The sequence below is a fragment of the Lampris incognitus genome, chromosome 12 (assembly GCF_029633865.1).
Source record: "Lampris incognitus isolate fLamInc1 chromosome 12, fLamInc1.hap2, whole genome shotgun sequence".
Taxonomy (NCBI): domain Eukaryota; kingdom Metazoa; phylum Chordata; class Actinopteri; order Lampriformes; family Lampridae; genus Lampris; species Lampris incognitus.
The window spans coordinates 14,201,409-14,220,576 of NC_079222.1; the positions used below are offsets into that span (position 1 = coordinate 14,201,409).

Below are 19,168 nucleotides of genomic sequence, written 5' to 3' on the forward strand. Positions count from 1 at the left end.
CGTCTCTCGCTCGCACACACAGACACTCTCACTCGCTCTCTGTCACTCTGTTGCTGTCTCTCTCTCTCACTCTCTCTCACTCTCTCTCTCTGTGTTACACACACACACACACACACACACACACACACACACACACACACACACGCACACACACACACACACACACATCACATCAGCCCAAACTTGACTGTATCAGCGTTACACATCATGTAATGCTGGCCATCTGTGGCCACAGTCTTTTAAACTTGGCACTACATTAGAGATGGTCCACGGGCCTCACAGCTTTGCCACAAATATAATCAGGCTCAGATTTATGGCCACGTAGTTCAAGAACATACAAGGAAATGTTCTTGGTGTGTCGGTGCAAGAGGGAAAAGTTAACAGTGAGTAGTAAAGATAAAAGCTAAAAGAATAATAAAATATGCGTGCAAGATAAAATAAAATAAAAGTAAGACGCAACAATACTTGGGAAACACTGAGGATATGGCAAGTACTCTATTTAAAAAAAGTTAAATGAATATTTTAAATAAGTAGTTATTTACAGAATGAGAAGTTATAGAATAATTTACAGGGTAGTGTGGGCTTTATGCGAAGTGTCCATGTACAGGGGGCACAGTAGGGCAGATAGATATATTGCACTGTGTTTGTGCATGTGTGTAGGTGTATGTCGTGCCTTGGTTTGGAAAGAGGGTCATATGGAGTTGGGTGGGTGGGTGGGTGGGTGGATGGCCGTGTCAGGATCTGTGGGTGTCTGGGGTCTTGTTGGAAAGGCCTCCTGTTGTAGGGAAGAAGCTGTTCTTGTGGCACGAGGTTCTGTTTCTTGTAAACCTTAGGCTCTTAACAGAGGCGGGTGTTTTGAAGGGACTCTGGCATGGGTGGGAAGGGTTGACCATGATCTTTCTTGCTCACTGCAGTGTCCTTGAGGTGTATAGGTCCTGGAGGAATGGCAGATTGCAGCCAATAACCCTCTCAGTTGAGTGAATGATACACTGCAGTCTGCCCTTGTCCTTGCCAGTGGCAGCAGTGTACCAGATAGTGATGGAGAAAGTATGGGTGGACTCAGTGATGGCGGTGTAAAAATGTACCATCGTTGTCTTTGGCAGGTTAAACTTCTTAAGTTGCCGCAGGAAGTAAAATCTCTGCTGTTCCTTCTTGGTGAGGGAGTTGTAGTTCAGCTCCCACTTGAGGTTCTGGGTTATGATGGTGCCCAGGAAGCGGAAGGATTCCATAGTGTTCACTGGGGAGCTACACAGGGTGATGGGGGTGGGTGGGGCTGGTTTTTTTTCTGAAGTGCACAACCATCTCCACTGTCTATAGAGTGTTGAGCTGTAAGTTGTTTTAGCCACACCAGGATACCAGATGGACAATGTCCCACCTGTAGGCAGACCCATCCCCACAAGAGATGAGCCCAATGAGGGTGGTGTCATCAGCAAACTTCAGCAGCTTGACTGACTGGTGACTGGAGGTGCAGCTCTTTGTATACAAGCAGAAGAGTAGATGAGAAAGGACAAAGCCTTGAGTGGAACCAGTGTCAATGGTCTGAGAGTCATAGATGTGTGTTCCAGCTTCATGTGCTGCTTCTCTAGGGTGGGATAATACAAGGCACTCAAAAGACTTCATTACCACAGAGGTCAGGGTGATGGGTCTGTAGTCATAATCCTGTGGTCCTTGTTTTTTTGGGGGATGGGGATGATGGTGGAGGTCTTGAAGCAGGCTGGTATATGGCATATCTCTAGTGAGGTGTTAAAATGACTGTGAACATCAGATACAGCTGATGGGCACAGTGTTTCAGGGTAGAGGGAAAGAAAGAGTCTGGTCCAGCTGCTTTGTGGGGGTTCTGTCTCTTTAACGGCCTGTCAACGTCCCTCTCCAGGATGGAGAGAGTCATCATTATGGTAGGGGAGGTGAGGGCAGATTTGGAGAGGCCCTGCTGAGGTGGGGGAAGAGGACCTGGTGGTCTGGAGCTGGTGGGTGGAGTCACAAGTGATGGTGTCAGGACTGTCCCGTTGTCTTTGAAATCTACAGTAGTACTCTTTCAGATCGTTGTCCAGGCGCAAGTCCTTCAGATTGTTGTTGATGATCTGTCTGAGGCCCTTCCATACATAGGCTGAGTTGTTTTCTGAGAACTGCTGTTGAAGATTCACAGAGTACAGTCATTTAGCATCTCTCACCGCCTAAACCTGCATTTAGACTCTTCAAACTGGACCTTGTCCCCACTCCTTAACACCTCCTCCTTTTCTGACCTTAGCTTTCTGAGTTAAGCTGTAAACCAGGGTATGCCATTGTTGTAACTAACCCTGTTGCATGATGGTACACAGCTGTTCTTATAGAAAGCCCTTGAGCTGATGTAAGACGTTCCAGCCTGAGTGTGCTCACCCAGACCGTTGGTGACAGTCCTGAAAATATCCCAGTCAGTTAAGTCCAAGCATGCACGAAGATCCTCCATAGTTTCACTGGTCCACTTCTTAGATGTCCCGGTTTAGAGAGTTTTAATTTATTTCCTGTATGCACTCAGGATTGTAGTGTAACAGGGATTTAAAATGTTCTCCTCCCTGGTTAGGCATTTAATCAGCTGATGGTATTTATGCAGTTCATGGCTGAGATTCCCTTTGTTAAACTCGCAGAGGATAATAACGTTAGAGTCCGGGTTTGTCTTTGTCCACACAGAGTATCCGGTCAGTCAGGATGCCTCGTGCCTCCTACACGCCGGTCTGCCCTTTAGTCGACTGGTTAACGTTGTCGCCCGCAGTGCGGGAGATACGGGTTCGCGTCCCGACTGTGGCGACGGTTCCCGGGCTGCCCCCCCCCCCCAAATTTGCTGCAATATTTACTAACATCCTACGATCCTCGAATTTGAAGCTGATCAACTTCATGTTTTTATTCAGGGTCCGATTCTGGCCCTTTTTGATATGGATGAGTCGCTGCCATATTTTGAAAAACACAAACTAACAGATGTCAAAACACCAGTGCGTGAACCTGTGTACATGTGTTTTCATTCAAAGTTTGAATGGGAGGGTCTTTTCCCTTTGGACGTGCCCACTGCTCAGACAGGTGTGCTGGCACTTGTTGGAAAACTGGGTTTATAAAACATACGTTTATTTTAATTAATTCTGACTAAAACTGAGTGAAAGTAGATGAATTGCCATTAGTAAGCATCACTGCACCAGTGATTAGGAAGAGTTACGTTACTGTAAGCTACTTGCACAGAACTGCAACAGGATTTTGAACCCCCCCTCCTTTGTCTCCCCAATTGTACTTGGCCAATTACCCCACTCTTCTGAGCCGTCCTGGTCGCTGCTCCACCACCTCTGCCGATCCGCGAAGGGCTGCAGACTACTGCATGCCTCCTCCGACACACGTGGAGTCGCCAGCTGCTTCTTTACACCTGACAGTGGGGAGTTTTGCCAGGGGGGCGTAGCGCGTGGGAGGATCACGCTATTCCTCCCCCAGTTCCCCCTCACCCCAGAACAGGCGCCCCGACCGACCAGAGGAGGCGCTAGTGCAGTGACCCAGGACACATACCCACATCCGGCTTCCCACCTGCAGACACGGCCAGTTGTATTTGTAGGGATTGCGTCTGTAGGGACGCCCGACCAAGCCGGAAGTAACACGGGGATTGGAACCGGCCATCCCCGTGTTGGCAGGCAACGCAATTGTCCTCCGCCACGCTACCCGGGTACCCAAGGATTTTGAAGTTGTGTAAGTGGCAAATATGCAAAGAAGTGGGAAGAATCAAGCGGAGAGCTTATTTGACATATTTTGGCTCTGATTAAGTAGAGTGAAATCTGCACTGAAAAGCAGATCGATTTCTTCAAACGTCCCCACTGAAATGTCCCCACTGTAGCATAAGTGCTTGGCAAAGACATTGTGTCATTTATGCAGGAGAAAGTGGTGCTGAGTGCGAGGCAGTCTGATTTGGGCGGTGTGTAATTGTAGTTATTGATATAACGCGGCGTATGCAGTGTGATGAAGCTCTGAGTTGGATGGCTACGGGTTAAAAGCGTCTATCGCTAAATGTCAGTTATATTTTCGCTGCCATTTTATTGACATTTAGTTTAGCCAGCGCAGAATCTCCCGCTCTGTTGTAAGGCCAAGAAGCATTCATTAATTAACTGACTATTAAACCATCAAGCTATCGGAGGATTAGTCATATAAATGTTGCACAGATCTGAAGATGGGTTACTTCATTAAGTTATCATGGGAGCAACCCCCCCCCCCCATTTTTCTCCCCAATTGTACCCATCCAATTACCCCACTCTTCCGAGCCACCCCGGTCGCTGCTCCACCCCCATCTCCCGATCCGGGGAGGGCTGCAGACTACCACATGCCTCCTCCAATACATGTGGAGTCGCCAGCCGCTTCTTTTCACCTGACAGTGAGGAGTTTCACCAGGGGGACGTAGCGCGTGGGAGGATCACGCTATTCCCCGCAAAAGCCTTCAAAAGCACGCCTCTCTGTGAGCTCCCAGGACCTCCATCAGGAAGAGCGGACCCCCCCCCCCCCATCACGCTCCACGTCTGGAGCCTGATGTCTGATTCATGGCGATCCTCCAGGATATGAAGAGGGAACAGCAGGAATTCTGTGTCCACAGGGAATGTAATCACATTCAGACTGCACACCCCGTTTTAGAGATGCACCCCCCCCATCGCTCTCAAGCTGAAATTGTTTGCTGCGATAACAAAACCCAAGAAACACAACAGCCGTTGCTTCATATACAGGTGATGTTTTTTTCAAGCAAATTTACATCAGATATAGCCAAGCAAAGGCAGATAGATGTAGTATATCATACATTTTATATGCAAACACACAAATATTTCATCACAAATTAGTTTTTTCTTCGATGTTCACAGAAAGAATAGACTTTATCTTCCATTAATTGGTGTCTGTGTGTAACTAATATCTCTAATACTGCATAACAATACAGAGTCGTTACACAAAGAGACTGGATCAGAAAAGGAGACTCAAGGTACTCTAGATCAGGGTTTCTTGAAGTTCATGTCAGGAACCTTAACAGGTTTATAGACTTCATCTGGTAGTCTCTCCCCCCCTTTTTTTCCCTCCTTAGTTGTACCTGGCTAGTTACCCCACTCTTCTGGGTCGCCGCTCCACCCTCTCTGCCGATCCGAGGAGGGCTGCAGACCACCACATGCCTCCTTCGATACATGTGGAGTCGCCAGCCGCTTCTTTTCACCTGACAGTGAGGAGTTTCGCCAGGGGGACGTAGCGCGTGGGAGGATCACGCTATTCCCCTCAGTTCCCCCTCTCCCCTGCACAGGCGCCCCGACCGACCAGAGGAGGCGCTAGTGCAGCGACCAGGACACATACCCACATCTGGCTTCCCACCCGCAGACACGGCCAATTGTGTCTCTAGGGACGCCCAACCAAGCCGGAGGAAACACGGGGATTCGAACCGGCGATCCCCGTGTTGGTAGGCAACGTTACGCTACGCCCCTTCATCTGGTAGTTTTTAACGTGTAATTGGTATTAGCAGAGATAAGAGTTGTAATGACCTCTGTGTTAACTCAGGAAGTTTGTATGAAAGTCTGAAAAATTCCGCATCCAAAGTTCCACCGGGTCTCACCAGTTGCTCAAGAAACACCTTTAATGTTTTAGTTTGGGAAGTTAAAGGCCATGTAAGAACTGTTATCGTTTTACTGAAACCAAGAATAAAGTCACATAACATGATAGCGTTCACTATAAGGACGAGTGAGAGTCACACGCACGCACACACGCACGCTAAAGTCAAATAACATGATAGCATTCACTATAAGGGCGAGTGAGAGTCGCACGCGCGCACACACACACACACACACACACGCGCGCACACACACACACACACACACACACAGGATGGTACGAGTGCTAGCTTGCTGACTGTCTGGCCAGAGCGGCCTGAGCAGATGCAGGCCCAGAAGCTAAATTAGTGGGTTGTGGGGGAGAGTGAAAATGACGGTGGTGATGGAGGGGGAAGTGAATCCCTGTGTGTGTGCGCGCGCGCGCGTGTGTGTGTGTGTGTGTGTGTGTGTGTGGCGGCGGCGGCGGGGAGGAGGGGGGGTGGGGGGTTGTCAGAGTTAACTAGTCATTAGCGGTGTTGAGGCTGCTCCTCCCAGGCTGTCCACTATTTCCGTCCACCCATATGGATGTCAGAATGTCAGATCGGAGAACCATACGCAGATTCTTCAGAAACACCCTTATGTCATGTCATGTGTCGCAAAGCACACAGACGGACACACGCGAACAGCCAGACAGTTAGACACGTAAAACATACAAATACATATGCACTCACTCTACACGTCCAGTCAAGCATGGCTGTGCACAGATGTCCGTAGAGTCCTATTAATCCGTTGCTTCGCTTTTTTTCTTCTTCTGCAAGAGTAGGCGTCATTATTCAACCACTTATCCTATTTTTGTACCAGAATATTCTTTTGGGTTTTTTTATTATCATTATTTATTATATATATATTTAAAATATGATATATTTCACGTTTAATTATTGTTATTAATTTATTATTATTATTATTATTATTTGTTGTGTTGCTGTAAAGCCCCTTGAGGCAAATTAGTAATTTGTGATATTGGGTTAGGGTTAAATAAAATGCCTCGACTTGACTTTATCTGTGCAGACTGAGCTGTTAAATTGGCACACGTGTGTGTGTGTGTGTGTGTGTGTGTGTGTGTGTGTGTGTGTGTGTGTGTGTGTGTGTGTGTGTGTGTGTGTGTGTGTGTGTGTGTGTCTCCCTTGGCCGTGCAGAATAAGACCGCGTGTAAGGCAGAGCTGTGAACGTGTGATTCACCAGAGGTGCGGAAGGAGACGTCACTCCTGACCTCCTGATGCCGGTATGCGAGAAGCCCAGACACTCACGCTGGGAGAGGGTGTGTGTGTGTGTGTGTGTGTGTGTGTGGTTGGCTGGCAGCAATAGCAGCAAAATGTGAAATCCTTCACCTCTGTCTGTGTCCTACTGTCTGTACTGTAGGATGATGTGTCACTCTGTCTTACTCTTGCTGTGTCTGTGATGAATAATCACAGAAGCCCATAGGAAAGCACACACAGGCCACGCCCCTCTTGTTCTCTTCTTCTCTTGTTTTTATTTTTCTCTGTATTTCTCTTTCTCTACCTCTGTCTGTCTCTTAAACAAACACACCATCGTCATAACCTCAGTGAGAGGCCCGCTGCGTGCCTCAGCGGAAGTGATGTTTGTAAAACTGGACAGCGTCTGGAAAAGCTCCCTTCAGATGTGGGCGGAGAGTGGGCGGAGTCTGCGTCCCAACGCTGCTCGTGTCCTGCAGCGATTGGCCGGAAGTGCTTAGATGTGAAAATGGTGGGGTTTCAAAGGCATGAGGCAGTAGTACTGCTTTATGGTGTTGTTTACGTCCCCCCCCCCCCCTTTTATTTTCTCCCCAATTGTACAAGGCCAATTACCCCACCCGGTCGCTGCTCCACCCCCCCCCCCCGCCGATCCGGGAAGGGCTGCAGACTACCACACGCCTCCTCCATAGATGTGGAGTCGCCAGCCGCTTCTTTTCACCTGACATGTGACGAGTTGCGCCAGGGGGACGTAGCACGTGGGAGGATCTCGCTATTCCCCCCAGTTCCCCCTCCCCCGAACAGGCACTCCGAACGACCAGAGGAGGCGCTAGTGCAGCGACCAGAACACATACCCACATCCGGCTTCCCACCCGCAGACACGGCCAATTGTGCCTTTAGGGGCGCCCGACCAAGCCGGAGGTAACGCGGGGATTCGAACTGGCGATCCCCGTGTTGGATCATGGATCGCCGGTTCGATGCCCATGTTAAAGAATTCGAGCCTTGATATGGCAGCAACATTGCTGTAGCTTGAGTCTGCCATAGTAATGTAATGCTTTAGTACCTGGAGCAGTGTGACAACTTAAGAATATGAATAAAGGTGTGTGTGTGTGTGTGTGTGTGTGTCGGGGGGGGGGGGTGCGAGTGGACAAAGGAAATGCATACAGATGTCTTTTAGTTCATCTCACGATAAATAAACCTCACATGGAAACAGCCAAGAAACCATCTTTTCATTTTGGCTCGGCCGCTTAATCAACAGACTGTGCAGATGTCATTGGTCCCCGCGAGTCCTCAGTCATTTTCTATTTGTTACATGAACGTGTCGGCGTGCCGCTCCCTTCCTCCATCCATCCTGTCCCGGCCCCATCTCTACTTCACCAACCCTGCTTCTTTTTTTTTCTCTTTTCTCCTGCTCATCCTTTTCTTTCTTTGCTCCGTTTCCATTTTCCAGCATCTCTCCGCCCCAACTTTTATTCCTCACCGACCCATCCCTCTGTCTTCTCCTCCCTTTCTGCCTCCTGTCGCCAACCCCTCATATCTCTTCTTCTATCTCGTCCCCCTCTCCCTCCCTGCCTAATGCCACACACCAAATGGAGGGTGACAGTATGCAGCTGTGGGTTTTGTCCTCCAGACAGCACGCTAGAGAACAGCTTAGACACACGCGCACGCACGCGCACGCACACGCGCACACAGAACGCGGAATCGGCGCTAACCTGTCTTTCATCTGTCACTTATGTAACCGTTTTTAAGATGAAGTAAAGGAGTGTGGCTTGCATACATTATGTAATGGAGCACATATTGCCGTACAACATGGGAGACAATGTAATATATTATCATTCTAACCTGTCCTCTTTTGTCACTCTCTCTCTCTCTGTCTCTGTCTCTGTCTCTGTCTCTGTCTCTGTCTCTGTCTCTGTCTGTCTCTATCTGTCTGTCTGTCTCTCTCTGTCCGTCCATGCCTGCTCTTCTTTCTTTACTGTCCCCAGAAAACAAAGCTCCATGCCGCCTTGCAAGAGAAAAAACGTCTCAACCTTGAGTTGATCCGCCACAGCTTGAAGGCGTCCAAGTATGACCAGGTAGGACACACACACACACACACACACACACAAGGGTGCAAGACAAGGACAAGCACACGCACACACACACACACGCACACATGCACACTATGATCAGTGACTAATGGTCAGTGCCAAGACGCAGATTATTTTGCAGGATCAGTAAAACAGGGCTATTTCTCACCTGCACTACGTCATCTTGTAGATGACCAGAAGACATATCCTCCTACTGGAATCTGTGATTCACATCAATACACCAACAAGTGTTGTTGGGCTTTCCCTAGCAGATAATACCGTACATGTATAATTACTTTCACTCAATTTCATTATGATTATAATTTCATTATATTCTGTTATCCTCTTTCAATGTTGTATTCTGTAAAGTGTGCAAACACAACATCCATTGCACGTTGTCCGTCTTGGGAGAGAGATCCCTCCTCTGTTGCGCTCCCTGAGGTTTCTCCCATTTATTTCTCCCTGTTAAAGGGTTTTTGTTTAGGGAGCTGTTCCTTATCTGATACGAGGGTCTAAGGACAGGATGTTGTGTTGCTGTAAAACCCCTTGAGGCATATGTGTAATTTGTGATATTGGGCTGTACAAATAAAATTGACTTGACTTAACTTGACTTGACTTAAATACAGAGCATCATATGCACTGCACATTTTGCCTCTTGTATTGCAATTACATTGACTTATAGTCAAATACAGATGAATTATTACAAATATTGAAGGTCAAGAGATGTATGCTTTGTCTCTTAAACGTCTCAGTTTTCTTTTTTTGCTCAACACTGAAGACTACAGAATCTATTGTAGTGAATTCAGGGGAGACAGCTGGGAACTGCAGCCAGGACACGAACCCAGGTGTCCCACACCATGGGCGACTACGTTAACAAGTCGACTAAGGGGTCCAACCGGTTAACGTAGTCGCCTGTGGTGCAGGAGACCTGGGTTCGCGTCCCGGCTGCCCCAGAATTTGCTGCAGTATTAGCTATTTTCCCCTCTCTCTGTGTGTTTCTTCATCTTTGTTGGCCCAGCAAACCCTATTTATATGCCCTAGCTTGATACTATACCGACATGCCAGTGCCCCCCCCCACACACACAAAGACTGTTTGACCTGTGTTCAGAACTACAGTCCAGAGCTTTTGCTCCACACCGCTCAACAGAACACCAAAGTAAAAGATGCCATCTGTCTGCCCACAAGGTGGGCACAAAGAGGCAAAGAAATAGGGTATAAAACTGTGGCCAGGTACACCAGAGATATGAACAAACATGATACACTGACACAGGTATTGGACACCATCTAAAGAGAGAGAGAGAGCACAAAAGAACGAGAGCAAATGAGCTAAAGAGAAGGAGATGTGTATGGAGATAAGAGAGGACGAGACAGAGAACACGGTGGTGGTGGTGGAGTCAGTTTCGTGGGCTTTGTAGGGTCTATGTCAGTGTTAATGAGAATACAGAATCTTTTTTTATATCTCTTTGCCTCTGCCACATCAGAAATCTTTCCATCGGGGGCCCGGGTGGCGTGGCGTGGCGGTCTATTCCGTTGCCTACCAACAAGGGGATCCCGGTTCAAATCCCCGTGTTACCTCCGGCTTGGTCGGGCATCCCTAGAGACACATTTGGCCGTGTCTGTGGGTGGGAAGCCGGATGTGGGTATGTGTCCTGGTCGCTGCACTAGCGCCCCCTCTGGTCGTTCGGGGCGCCTGTTCAGGGGAGAGGGGGAACTGGGGGGAATAGCAGGGTCCTCCCACATGCTATGCCTCCCTGGTGAAACTCTTCGCTGTCAGGTGAAAGGAAGCGGCTGGCGACTCCACATGTATCGGAGGAGGCATGTGGTAGTCTGTAGCCCTCCCCGGATTGGCACAGGGGGTGGAGCAGCGACCGGGACAGCTCGCAAGAGTGGGGGTAATTGGCCGAGTACAATTGGGGAGAAAAAGGCGGGTAAAAATCCCCCAAAAAATAAAACTTTCCATCTTGTCTTCTCTCATCCCAAAGTTGTTTTATTTCTCACACTAATTATTTCTTGTCTCCTCTCTGCCCCTACAACCTATCCTCACCATAGGCTCAGTCAAACTATGACCAGCTGAGAAAGACCTTTGCTGTAGTGAGCCAGGAGAGAGACGTGGCCCAACAGGAGAGGTGCCAACTCCAAGGCAAAGTGGAGAACCTGGAACAGGTTCTGAAGGTGAGATGTTGTCCTCCGTTTTATCTATGCATTCATCTGATAATTTACACTTCCTTTCTCCTTCATTTTCAAACTAAAAGTGAGAAAATCTGGCCTGTGTTTTGAAACAAGATCCCAGTGCTCCCTCCCTGGATTCATTCATCCCTCTGCTTGCCAGTTGTTCCTACAGTCCGTTTCTCCATTTCCCTCGTCCCTCCTGCTGTTTATCATCTTCATCTTTCTGTATATTCATTGTTTCATTTATACATCTTATGTTCTTCCGAGGCAATAATAACAAAACTGATAATTGTAAATTTTTAAAAAAGCCTAATGATATTTTTTGTATAGTTACGATGATTTGTTCTGGCTCCAGATGGTTTAAGTTTGCCACACAAGACAATACAATAAATTACAGAACGTTAAGACAATTACATGAAAACACGTGAGTCAAGCCAATAATTCCCATTCAACTCATTCTCCTTCAAAATTGTAATTTTTTTTGGAATTTTACAAACACTATTGACATAGATCTGTCCTGTCATCTTTGCATCCTTACCTACACAGAACCTTAATCCATTCACTAATCTATCTGTGTCTTCCGTTTGGAGAGATGTCGGAATAGGTAGGTGCAAAGCTACCTGAAGGTCCTCTACCAGAGGCCTGGGGGTCTGCACAGTATCTTAGCTGTTCCTAGCACCACACTCTTTTGGGCAGAGACCTTAGATGTTGTTCCTGGAATCTGCTGGAGCCACTCTCCCAGTTTGGGGGTCACAGCCTCTAGTGCTGCTATTACCACTGGGACTACTGTGGATTTCACCATCCACATCCGATCTAGTTCTTCCTTCAGCCCTTGGTATTTCTCCTTCTCATGCTCTTTCTTCCTGATGTTGCTGTCGTTCAGGATTGCTACATCGATCATTACTGCTGTCTTCTGTTCCTTGTTGACCACCACAATGCCTGGTTGGTTAGCCAGCACCTGCTTGTCAGTCTGGAACTTGAAGTCCCACAGGATCTTAGCTCTGCCATTCTCAACCACCTTTGGCAGTGTCTCCCATTTGGACTTGGGGACTTCCAGCCTGTATTCAGTACAGATATTCCTGTACACTATCCCAGTCCACTTGGCTATGGCTTTCAGTGTACGCTTTCCCAGCTAGCATGTTACACCCTGCTACTAAGCACTGGACTGTCTTAGAGGCGTCTTTGCACAGCCTCCATCTTGGGTCTTGTCTGGTGTGGAAGACCCCTGCCTCAACCGATCTGTTCCTGACTGCCTGTTCGTGTGCTGCTATGATGAGAGCCTCTGTGCTGCCTTTAGTCCAGCCTTTTCTAGCCACTGATAGGATTTTTTGATATCAGGTATGTCTTCTATCTGTCGATAGTACATCCCATAGAGGGGCTTGATCTTCCATGATACCTCCTCCTCTTCTTCATCTGTACTCTCGCTCTTCTGCTGCCTGAGGTACTCACTCAGCAGTTCATCCTGGGGGACCTTCTGATGTATACTCATGGATGTTTACACACACACACACACACACACACACACACACACACACACACACACACACATATATATATATATATTCATCATCATTCATCCTAATTTCAGTGAACCCCTTTCATTAGCAACAAGAGTATAAACCAGCCATTGTTTTAGATGTATGTGGTCCATCCATTACTTTTCAGTGTTGTTTTTGGAAATATTCACATTCTTGACCCCCACTCAATGTATTTGTTTTCTGAAAAAAGTTAAGAAGAAAGTCATATGACTCGTGAGAGGAAATGTCATTAGTCTCACAGAGGAACTCTCTCTTTATTATATTCTGGTCTGCCAATAGTAATCAGACACAGTCTCATAGCACTGTGAAAAGTGCTCTCATTACAAATCTTTGCCTCCCCGCATCTTGCTTGTCTGTTTGTACGGATCGGCTATATTTGAGAGACAAATGTACCCATCTGAGAAAAATTGACCCTGTCCTCAATACAGAAATGAAAGGTTTGCCACTTTCGTTGAGTATTGATTATGTGGATGGGAAGATTATGTGTTGCAGAAAATTACAAAGTGTGGTGTGGGCGGATAAAAAAGACAGTGAGGCAGAAATGAGAGAGTAAACAGTGATTAAAAAAGGAAACCCTTGCCCACTGAACTTCAATTTCCAACCACAAAGCTTCTATTTAATCTTATTTAAGATATTATTATATAAAATATTAGCTTTAATGTGGCATATATAGTATCTCAAGGCTTTTAATCACATTTCTTTCAAGGAAATAATCAAGAAAATGTTATATAAACTTATCATGTATTAATTTTGAGAAGCTAGTGGACTTTGACACTTGACAACGAAAATGACAGTCTATCTCCATCCGTTTAGCTAAGCTATCAACTTAACCTATAAAAGGCCATGTTGTCCCTGGCCAATCTCATCATCATCTCGTCACTCGGGGTTGAGTATGTCTGTGAATGTTCTCCTTCATCCAGGTCATGGTTATCCAAAGGAGTTGAATCAAGTGCAACTGGACTTGGTATATATCCGTGAAGACTTTTCGCCTCTCATCCAAGAGGCTTCCTCAGTTCGTGCCTTTCTGACTAGACCAAGCTAGTCTGACTGGCTGGTGACGAGGCTCAGTATTTATCCTCTAGGAGTCGTTGTCAGAGCATTGATATGCGTGGCTCTTTGTGATCTGATGTTTACCAACGCCCGTCGCTAACAGAGCAATAGATATGCGTGGCTCTTTTGTGTACCGATGTTATGGCCGCGCCCGTCATTATCGGAGCTGTTGATATGCGTGGCTCTCCTGTGCTCCGATGATGGTTGAGTGTGACTGTCCTCCTTCTAGGTCCTTGTGGTTCTTCAGGTGGGTGTAGAGGCCAATCCTGGAGCTGCATATTTTGGAGCAATGTGGCCAAGGGTGAAAAGAAGTGGTTGAGGATGTGGTTTGGGCCTTTCTGGTAACTCACTCTTTTCTGAGTCTGCGCTTGCTTTCAGCAGCACAGAGGTCATGGTTGTAGTGCCCAGCACCCTCACAGACAGCCAGTCTCCAGGCCTCCCTATTTTTTTGCTGCTTGGTACCAGGTGTTAAGGTCGATGCCAAACCTTTTGATGTGGGCCTTGATGTTATCTTTATGTCACTTCATTTATCCTCCTGGGGCATGGCATCCTGTCACGGGCTGAGAGTATAGGACTTGGCCAGTCCATCTCAGCTGATGTTGTGCGATGGCGGCAGTTACAGTAGGCATGTTGGCCTCATCGAGGATGCTGAAGTTGGTACACTTATCCTCCCAGCTGATCTTAAGGATCTTCCTGAGGCGTCAATGTTGTTATACATCGAGTGCCTTCAGATGTCTGCTATACGTGGTCCAGGTTTCTGACCCATACAGGGTGGACAGCACTACCGTTTTGTACACCAGAGTTTTTGTTCTGGCCTGAAGGTCATGGTTTTCACAAGCCCTTTAAATCAATCTTGAGAAGGCTCGGCTGGCACAACTAAGACAATGTCAATGTTGGCTTTGGGGGAGAGAAGGCTTCCAAAATAGGGGAACTGTTCCACGTTTCTGAGTCTGGTGTTGTCTGCAGAGATGGATGGGGGAAGAGCAGGCATATTTCTGTTGGGTGGGGGTTGATAGAGGACATGGGTCTTTTTTATGTTAATGGCCAGGCCAAGCTTCTTGTATGCATTTGCAAAGGCATCTAGTATGCTCTGTAGTTCCTCTTCTACAAGGGACACTAAGGAGTTGTCATCGGCATGCTGCAGCTCTATGATGGATGTGGCGGTGGTTTTACCTTTAGCCCTGAATATGTGAATATTCAAAAGATTCCTATCAGTCCTGTACATGATTTTGACTCCATGATGCAGATTGGGACCCGTGAGGTAGAGGATGGCGGCAGTGAAGACAGAGAACAGGGTTGGGGCAATGACACAGCCTTGTTTAACTCCTGTGTGGACCTTGAAGGACTCTATCTTGTCTCCATAAATGCTGAGTACTTTAACTGACTTATAATCATGTAGTGATCGTATTACTCCTCAGGGCTTTGTCTGGAACCTCCCCCTTGACCAATTTGTCTTGGGTGACCCTACCAGGAGCCAAGGTCCGGACGGTATAGCTCATGGGATCATTAGTATATACAAGCTTCTCCACCACGACAAGGTGGCAATCCAGGAGAAGAAGACCAATCTATGTGTACACAATCTACAATACAACCAACAATCTCTATGCATCACCCTTTGTGACAGATGCAATGCAGCAGTCAAATTTCACTGCATTCAGGGCAAACACTGGCTGCTATTAAAATAATATAGGTTTAAATTATCTGACTGGCTGGGAAGAATCAGGTGGGAAAAGTGAAGGAGGACATTATCCCCTCCCTGACAATAATGAGTAATCTGTGCTTCGAGCAAGAGACTTAAATCCTTACTAATTCTGTGGCGCTGCTAATTGGTCACCTCTCTGGTCTGAATACACAGTGTGTATATGTATGAATGTGAGACCCAGTGCTGATAAAGAGCGCAACGTACACTTTTGTAAAGCTTTCCTGAATATAAAAAGGTTACAGAAAGTTTGCTGTAGGGCTCCAGCCTCTCAGCCAGTTCTGTTGTCTGAGTCTTCTGCAGCTTAAAGCTCCTTCATGATTATGCAAAGCAATGACTGCCATCTCAGGACACCTCGCAGCAACTCCAGGGGGGTAAAGAGGTAAAGAGGCTTTTCTTCTCTCTGAGAGAGAGAACAGAGGGAGAAAATGATGAATGTCAGAGTTTTCTAAGCTGATTTTTCTTCTTAAGCCCTCAGAAACATCTTATGGCTGTAACTCTGTCTCTGTAAGATTTGGCAGCTGGTCTTAACTCCGTGGATGACTACATAGTCATGACGTGGCTGAATTTGAAAAGAATAGAGTTTGGGTTTATTGTGGGTGACCATGTGTGACGGTTTAGAGGAATGACTCCGCACTGGTTTGGAATATAGGTTATACATGTTAAGTAATGGATTGAGAGAATGATAAATATAAAGAACCACTGCTGTGTTAGTCTGTTGTGGATTGTCTTTATGCCACAGATACCCCACAGTTTTTGGAGAACTGTTTGACCCATTTCATATTGTTTTGAAGCTGTAGCATTAAGTTTGACCACTATTTGATGGAGCTTCACAGTGTAATGATATTCTTACTAGGTTTTGTGTGATTTGTAAAGCAACAGGGTACATGCTGCATGACCATGACTTTATTTTGCTTATAAGTTAATGTGATCATACATTTGTTTGCTCCATGTTTTAATAAGCCCTTTGCCACAAACAAAAACTGTGCAGACTTTATGGTGTTTGTGTAGTACATTTCTTTTCATAGTACTACAAATTCTCACAGCCAGAATTTGGTAGCGCAGAGGTCTATGTCGTTGCTTACCAATAAGGGAATTGCCAGTTCGAATCGCTGCGTTACCTCTGGCTTGGTCGGGCGTCCCTACAGTCACAACTGGACGTGTCTGCGGGTGGGAAGCCGGATGTGGGTATGTGCCCAGGTTGCTGCACTAGCGCCTCCCCTGGTCGATCGGGGCTCTTGCCCAGGGTGGAGGGAGAACTGGGGGGAATGGCGCGATCCTCCCACGCGCCACGTCCCCCTGGCGAAACTCCTCACTGTCAGGTGAAAAGAAATGGCTGGCGACTCCACATACCGAAGGAGACATGTGGTAGTCTGCAGCCTTTCCCGGATCGGCGGAGGGGGTGCAGCAATGACCGGGACGGCTTGGAAGAGTGGGGCAATCGGGGAGAAAAAGGGTGAAAAAGAAAAAAAATATATAGGAGTACAAGGGGATAAGAAGAAGAAAAACAATAACCGAAAAAGGAACTACCACGGAGAAGCCGATCTTTCATCCCCTCCTGCTAGCTACTTGGCTCGAGTTTGTGCTATTTTGCTGATTCTTTAATTATCGATCTTGCTACGACGTATTGCTATCTATCTATCTATCTATCTATCTATCTATCTATCTATCTATCTATCTATCTATCTATCTATCTATCTATCTATCTATCTATCTATCTATCTATCTATCTATCTATCTATCTAACAGTTATTTGTATCACCGAAATCTCCTCCTCGAAATTGTAATCCTCGACATTTTTTGTAAATAACAAGTGACGAGCGGTACCGAGCCCCGCCCTCCCAGGAAGACAGTAGCCAATCGCTTTGAATTCATAAAACCACGCCTATTTTCGGTTATGATTCAAACTCCCAATGTTAAAAAATGTGTTCGGAAAGGGCATGTCAGTCTCTTTTTAAGGAGGAACCTTAATTGGGTCGTAGCCTGTTTTCATCTGGGACACGCCCTCTTGCCAGTGCCGGAACTGATGATACCGGTCCCATAGTTAAGTCAAAATGGACACCATTAGCGATAATAGCTAAAGAGTTATTTAGGTCGGCATCTTACAACCCCTAGATCCATTCCTTGATTATAACCTCACTCTCTCTTCCCAGCATATGCACGAGGCTGCAGTGCGGAAGCAGCAGCTACAGACGGAGCATGAGCAAACCCTGGCAGCCCTTCACACCAAGCAGAAGGAGATCAACCTACTGCAAAGGGTAATTCCACACAGATAACAGAAAACATAGACACCAGGACTTAAAATGACGTTGTGCCATTTATTTATTTGCGCACAGGAGATGACTCGTTACGAGGCGTGATAGAAATTAACGTGGGACTTTCGATGTTTTTGGTTTCTCTCCCCGCAACGAACCACACGTATTTTGCTGCAATCTCTACTACCAACACAACGTTGCTGGAAAACAAAATATAATCTAAAAATCATGCATAAATCGTTCATATTGAGCATCATTTCCTGTCCACGAATAAAGGATCACGTCTCATTTCCTGGTATTGCTACAATACTGCCCATGCTTTTCACACCACACCATTCGAGGTGATGGCAGTAGAATTAAGTGGTGTATTGAAGGATTAGAGGTCTATTTTGTTTTAATTAATTAATAAAAAAAACGTACACAATATTCCTTTAAAGTTATTACGTTTTTGATTGTGAATTCAAAAAAGTTCTCACCTGGATAGGAAAACGTTGCTAATGTAAACTGTGGTGTACATAAGAGAAGTCACAACATAAACTAGTAATAAGACACGTTAGCCCCTAACTAACAGGTCTGACCCTTTAGCCGAGCGGTTAGTGATGTCGCCTTGTGGCGCAGTACACTCCGTATCGAATCCCGCACCGGGCAAGAAAATAACCGGTTACACCAATACCCGCTTTTCTTGTTTTTTTCAGTTAGTGCTGCTTATAATGGCCACTTACCAGTTCGTCTCTGTCAAGAACTACTGGTGTGAACATCCCAACTAACCAGGAAAAATCAAAAGGAAAAAGTTCTACGTACAGCCGAATAATAAAGGGAAAATATAGCTATTTTCTTGTAAAACCTCAGTAGCAGATGGTTAAATACATGCATGAAAATTCACAAGAGGTAGTTGGTTTTATTATATTAATAATGAATACACCGCGGACACTGTCAGAACGCTGATGTGTTAAATTAGGTGCCATGTGCGTTGTTAATGATTACTACGATTGATACTAATTTATAATTGCCACAGCTTTTACAATTATTACAGTTCTTACAATTGATAATTGCTCATTTAAATGAGTTATAGTATCTCATTAAGAATGCACCAGAATATTTGATGAAGTAATTGAAGGCTTAAAAGATCATAAGCTCACAAATTTATAATAATATAAACTTGGGTGTCCAGGTAGCGTAGCGGTCTATTCCATTGCCTACCAACACGGGAATCTCTAGCTCAAATACCTCCGGCTTGGTCGGGCGTCCCTACAGACACAATTGGCCGTGTCTGCGGGTGGGAAGCCAGATGTAGGTATGTGTCCTGGTCGCTGCACTAGGACCTCCTCTGGTCGGTCATGATCCTCCCACACGCTACGTCCCCCTGGCGAAACTCCCCGCTGTTGGGTGAAAGGAAGCGGCTGGCGACTCCACATGTATCAGAGGAGGCATGTGGTAGTCTGCAGCCCTCCCCGGGTCGGCAAAAGGGTGGACTGGGACAGCTCAGAAGAGTGGGGTAATTGGGGGGCAGTCCGGGAACCGCCACAGCCAGGACGCCAACCCGTGTCTCCCACTCCGCAAGCGACGTTAACCAGTCGACTAAA

At 46.5% G+C, this 19,168-nt stretch overlaps 1 protein-coding gene across 1 annotated transcript in view; it reads left to right on the forward strand.

Annotated features, from left to right (window-relative positions):
* Positions 1-19,168, forward strand: part of rimbp2a (RIMS binding protein 2a) — a 122,302-nt gene that overhangs the window by 56,704 nt on the left and 46,430 nt on the right. Inside the window, exons 4-6 of the mRNA XM_056290956.1 lie at positions 8,791-8,880; positions 10,924-11,046; positions 17,484-17,588. Of these exons, the coding sequence (XP_056146931.1) occupies positions 8,791-8,880; positions 10,924-11,046; positions 17,484-17,588 (318 nt within the window). The remainder of the gene's footprint in view (positions 1-8,790; positions 8,881-10,923; positions 11,047-17,483; positions 17,589-19,168) is intronic.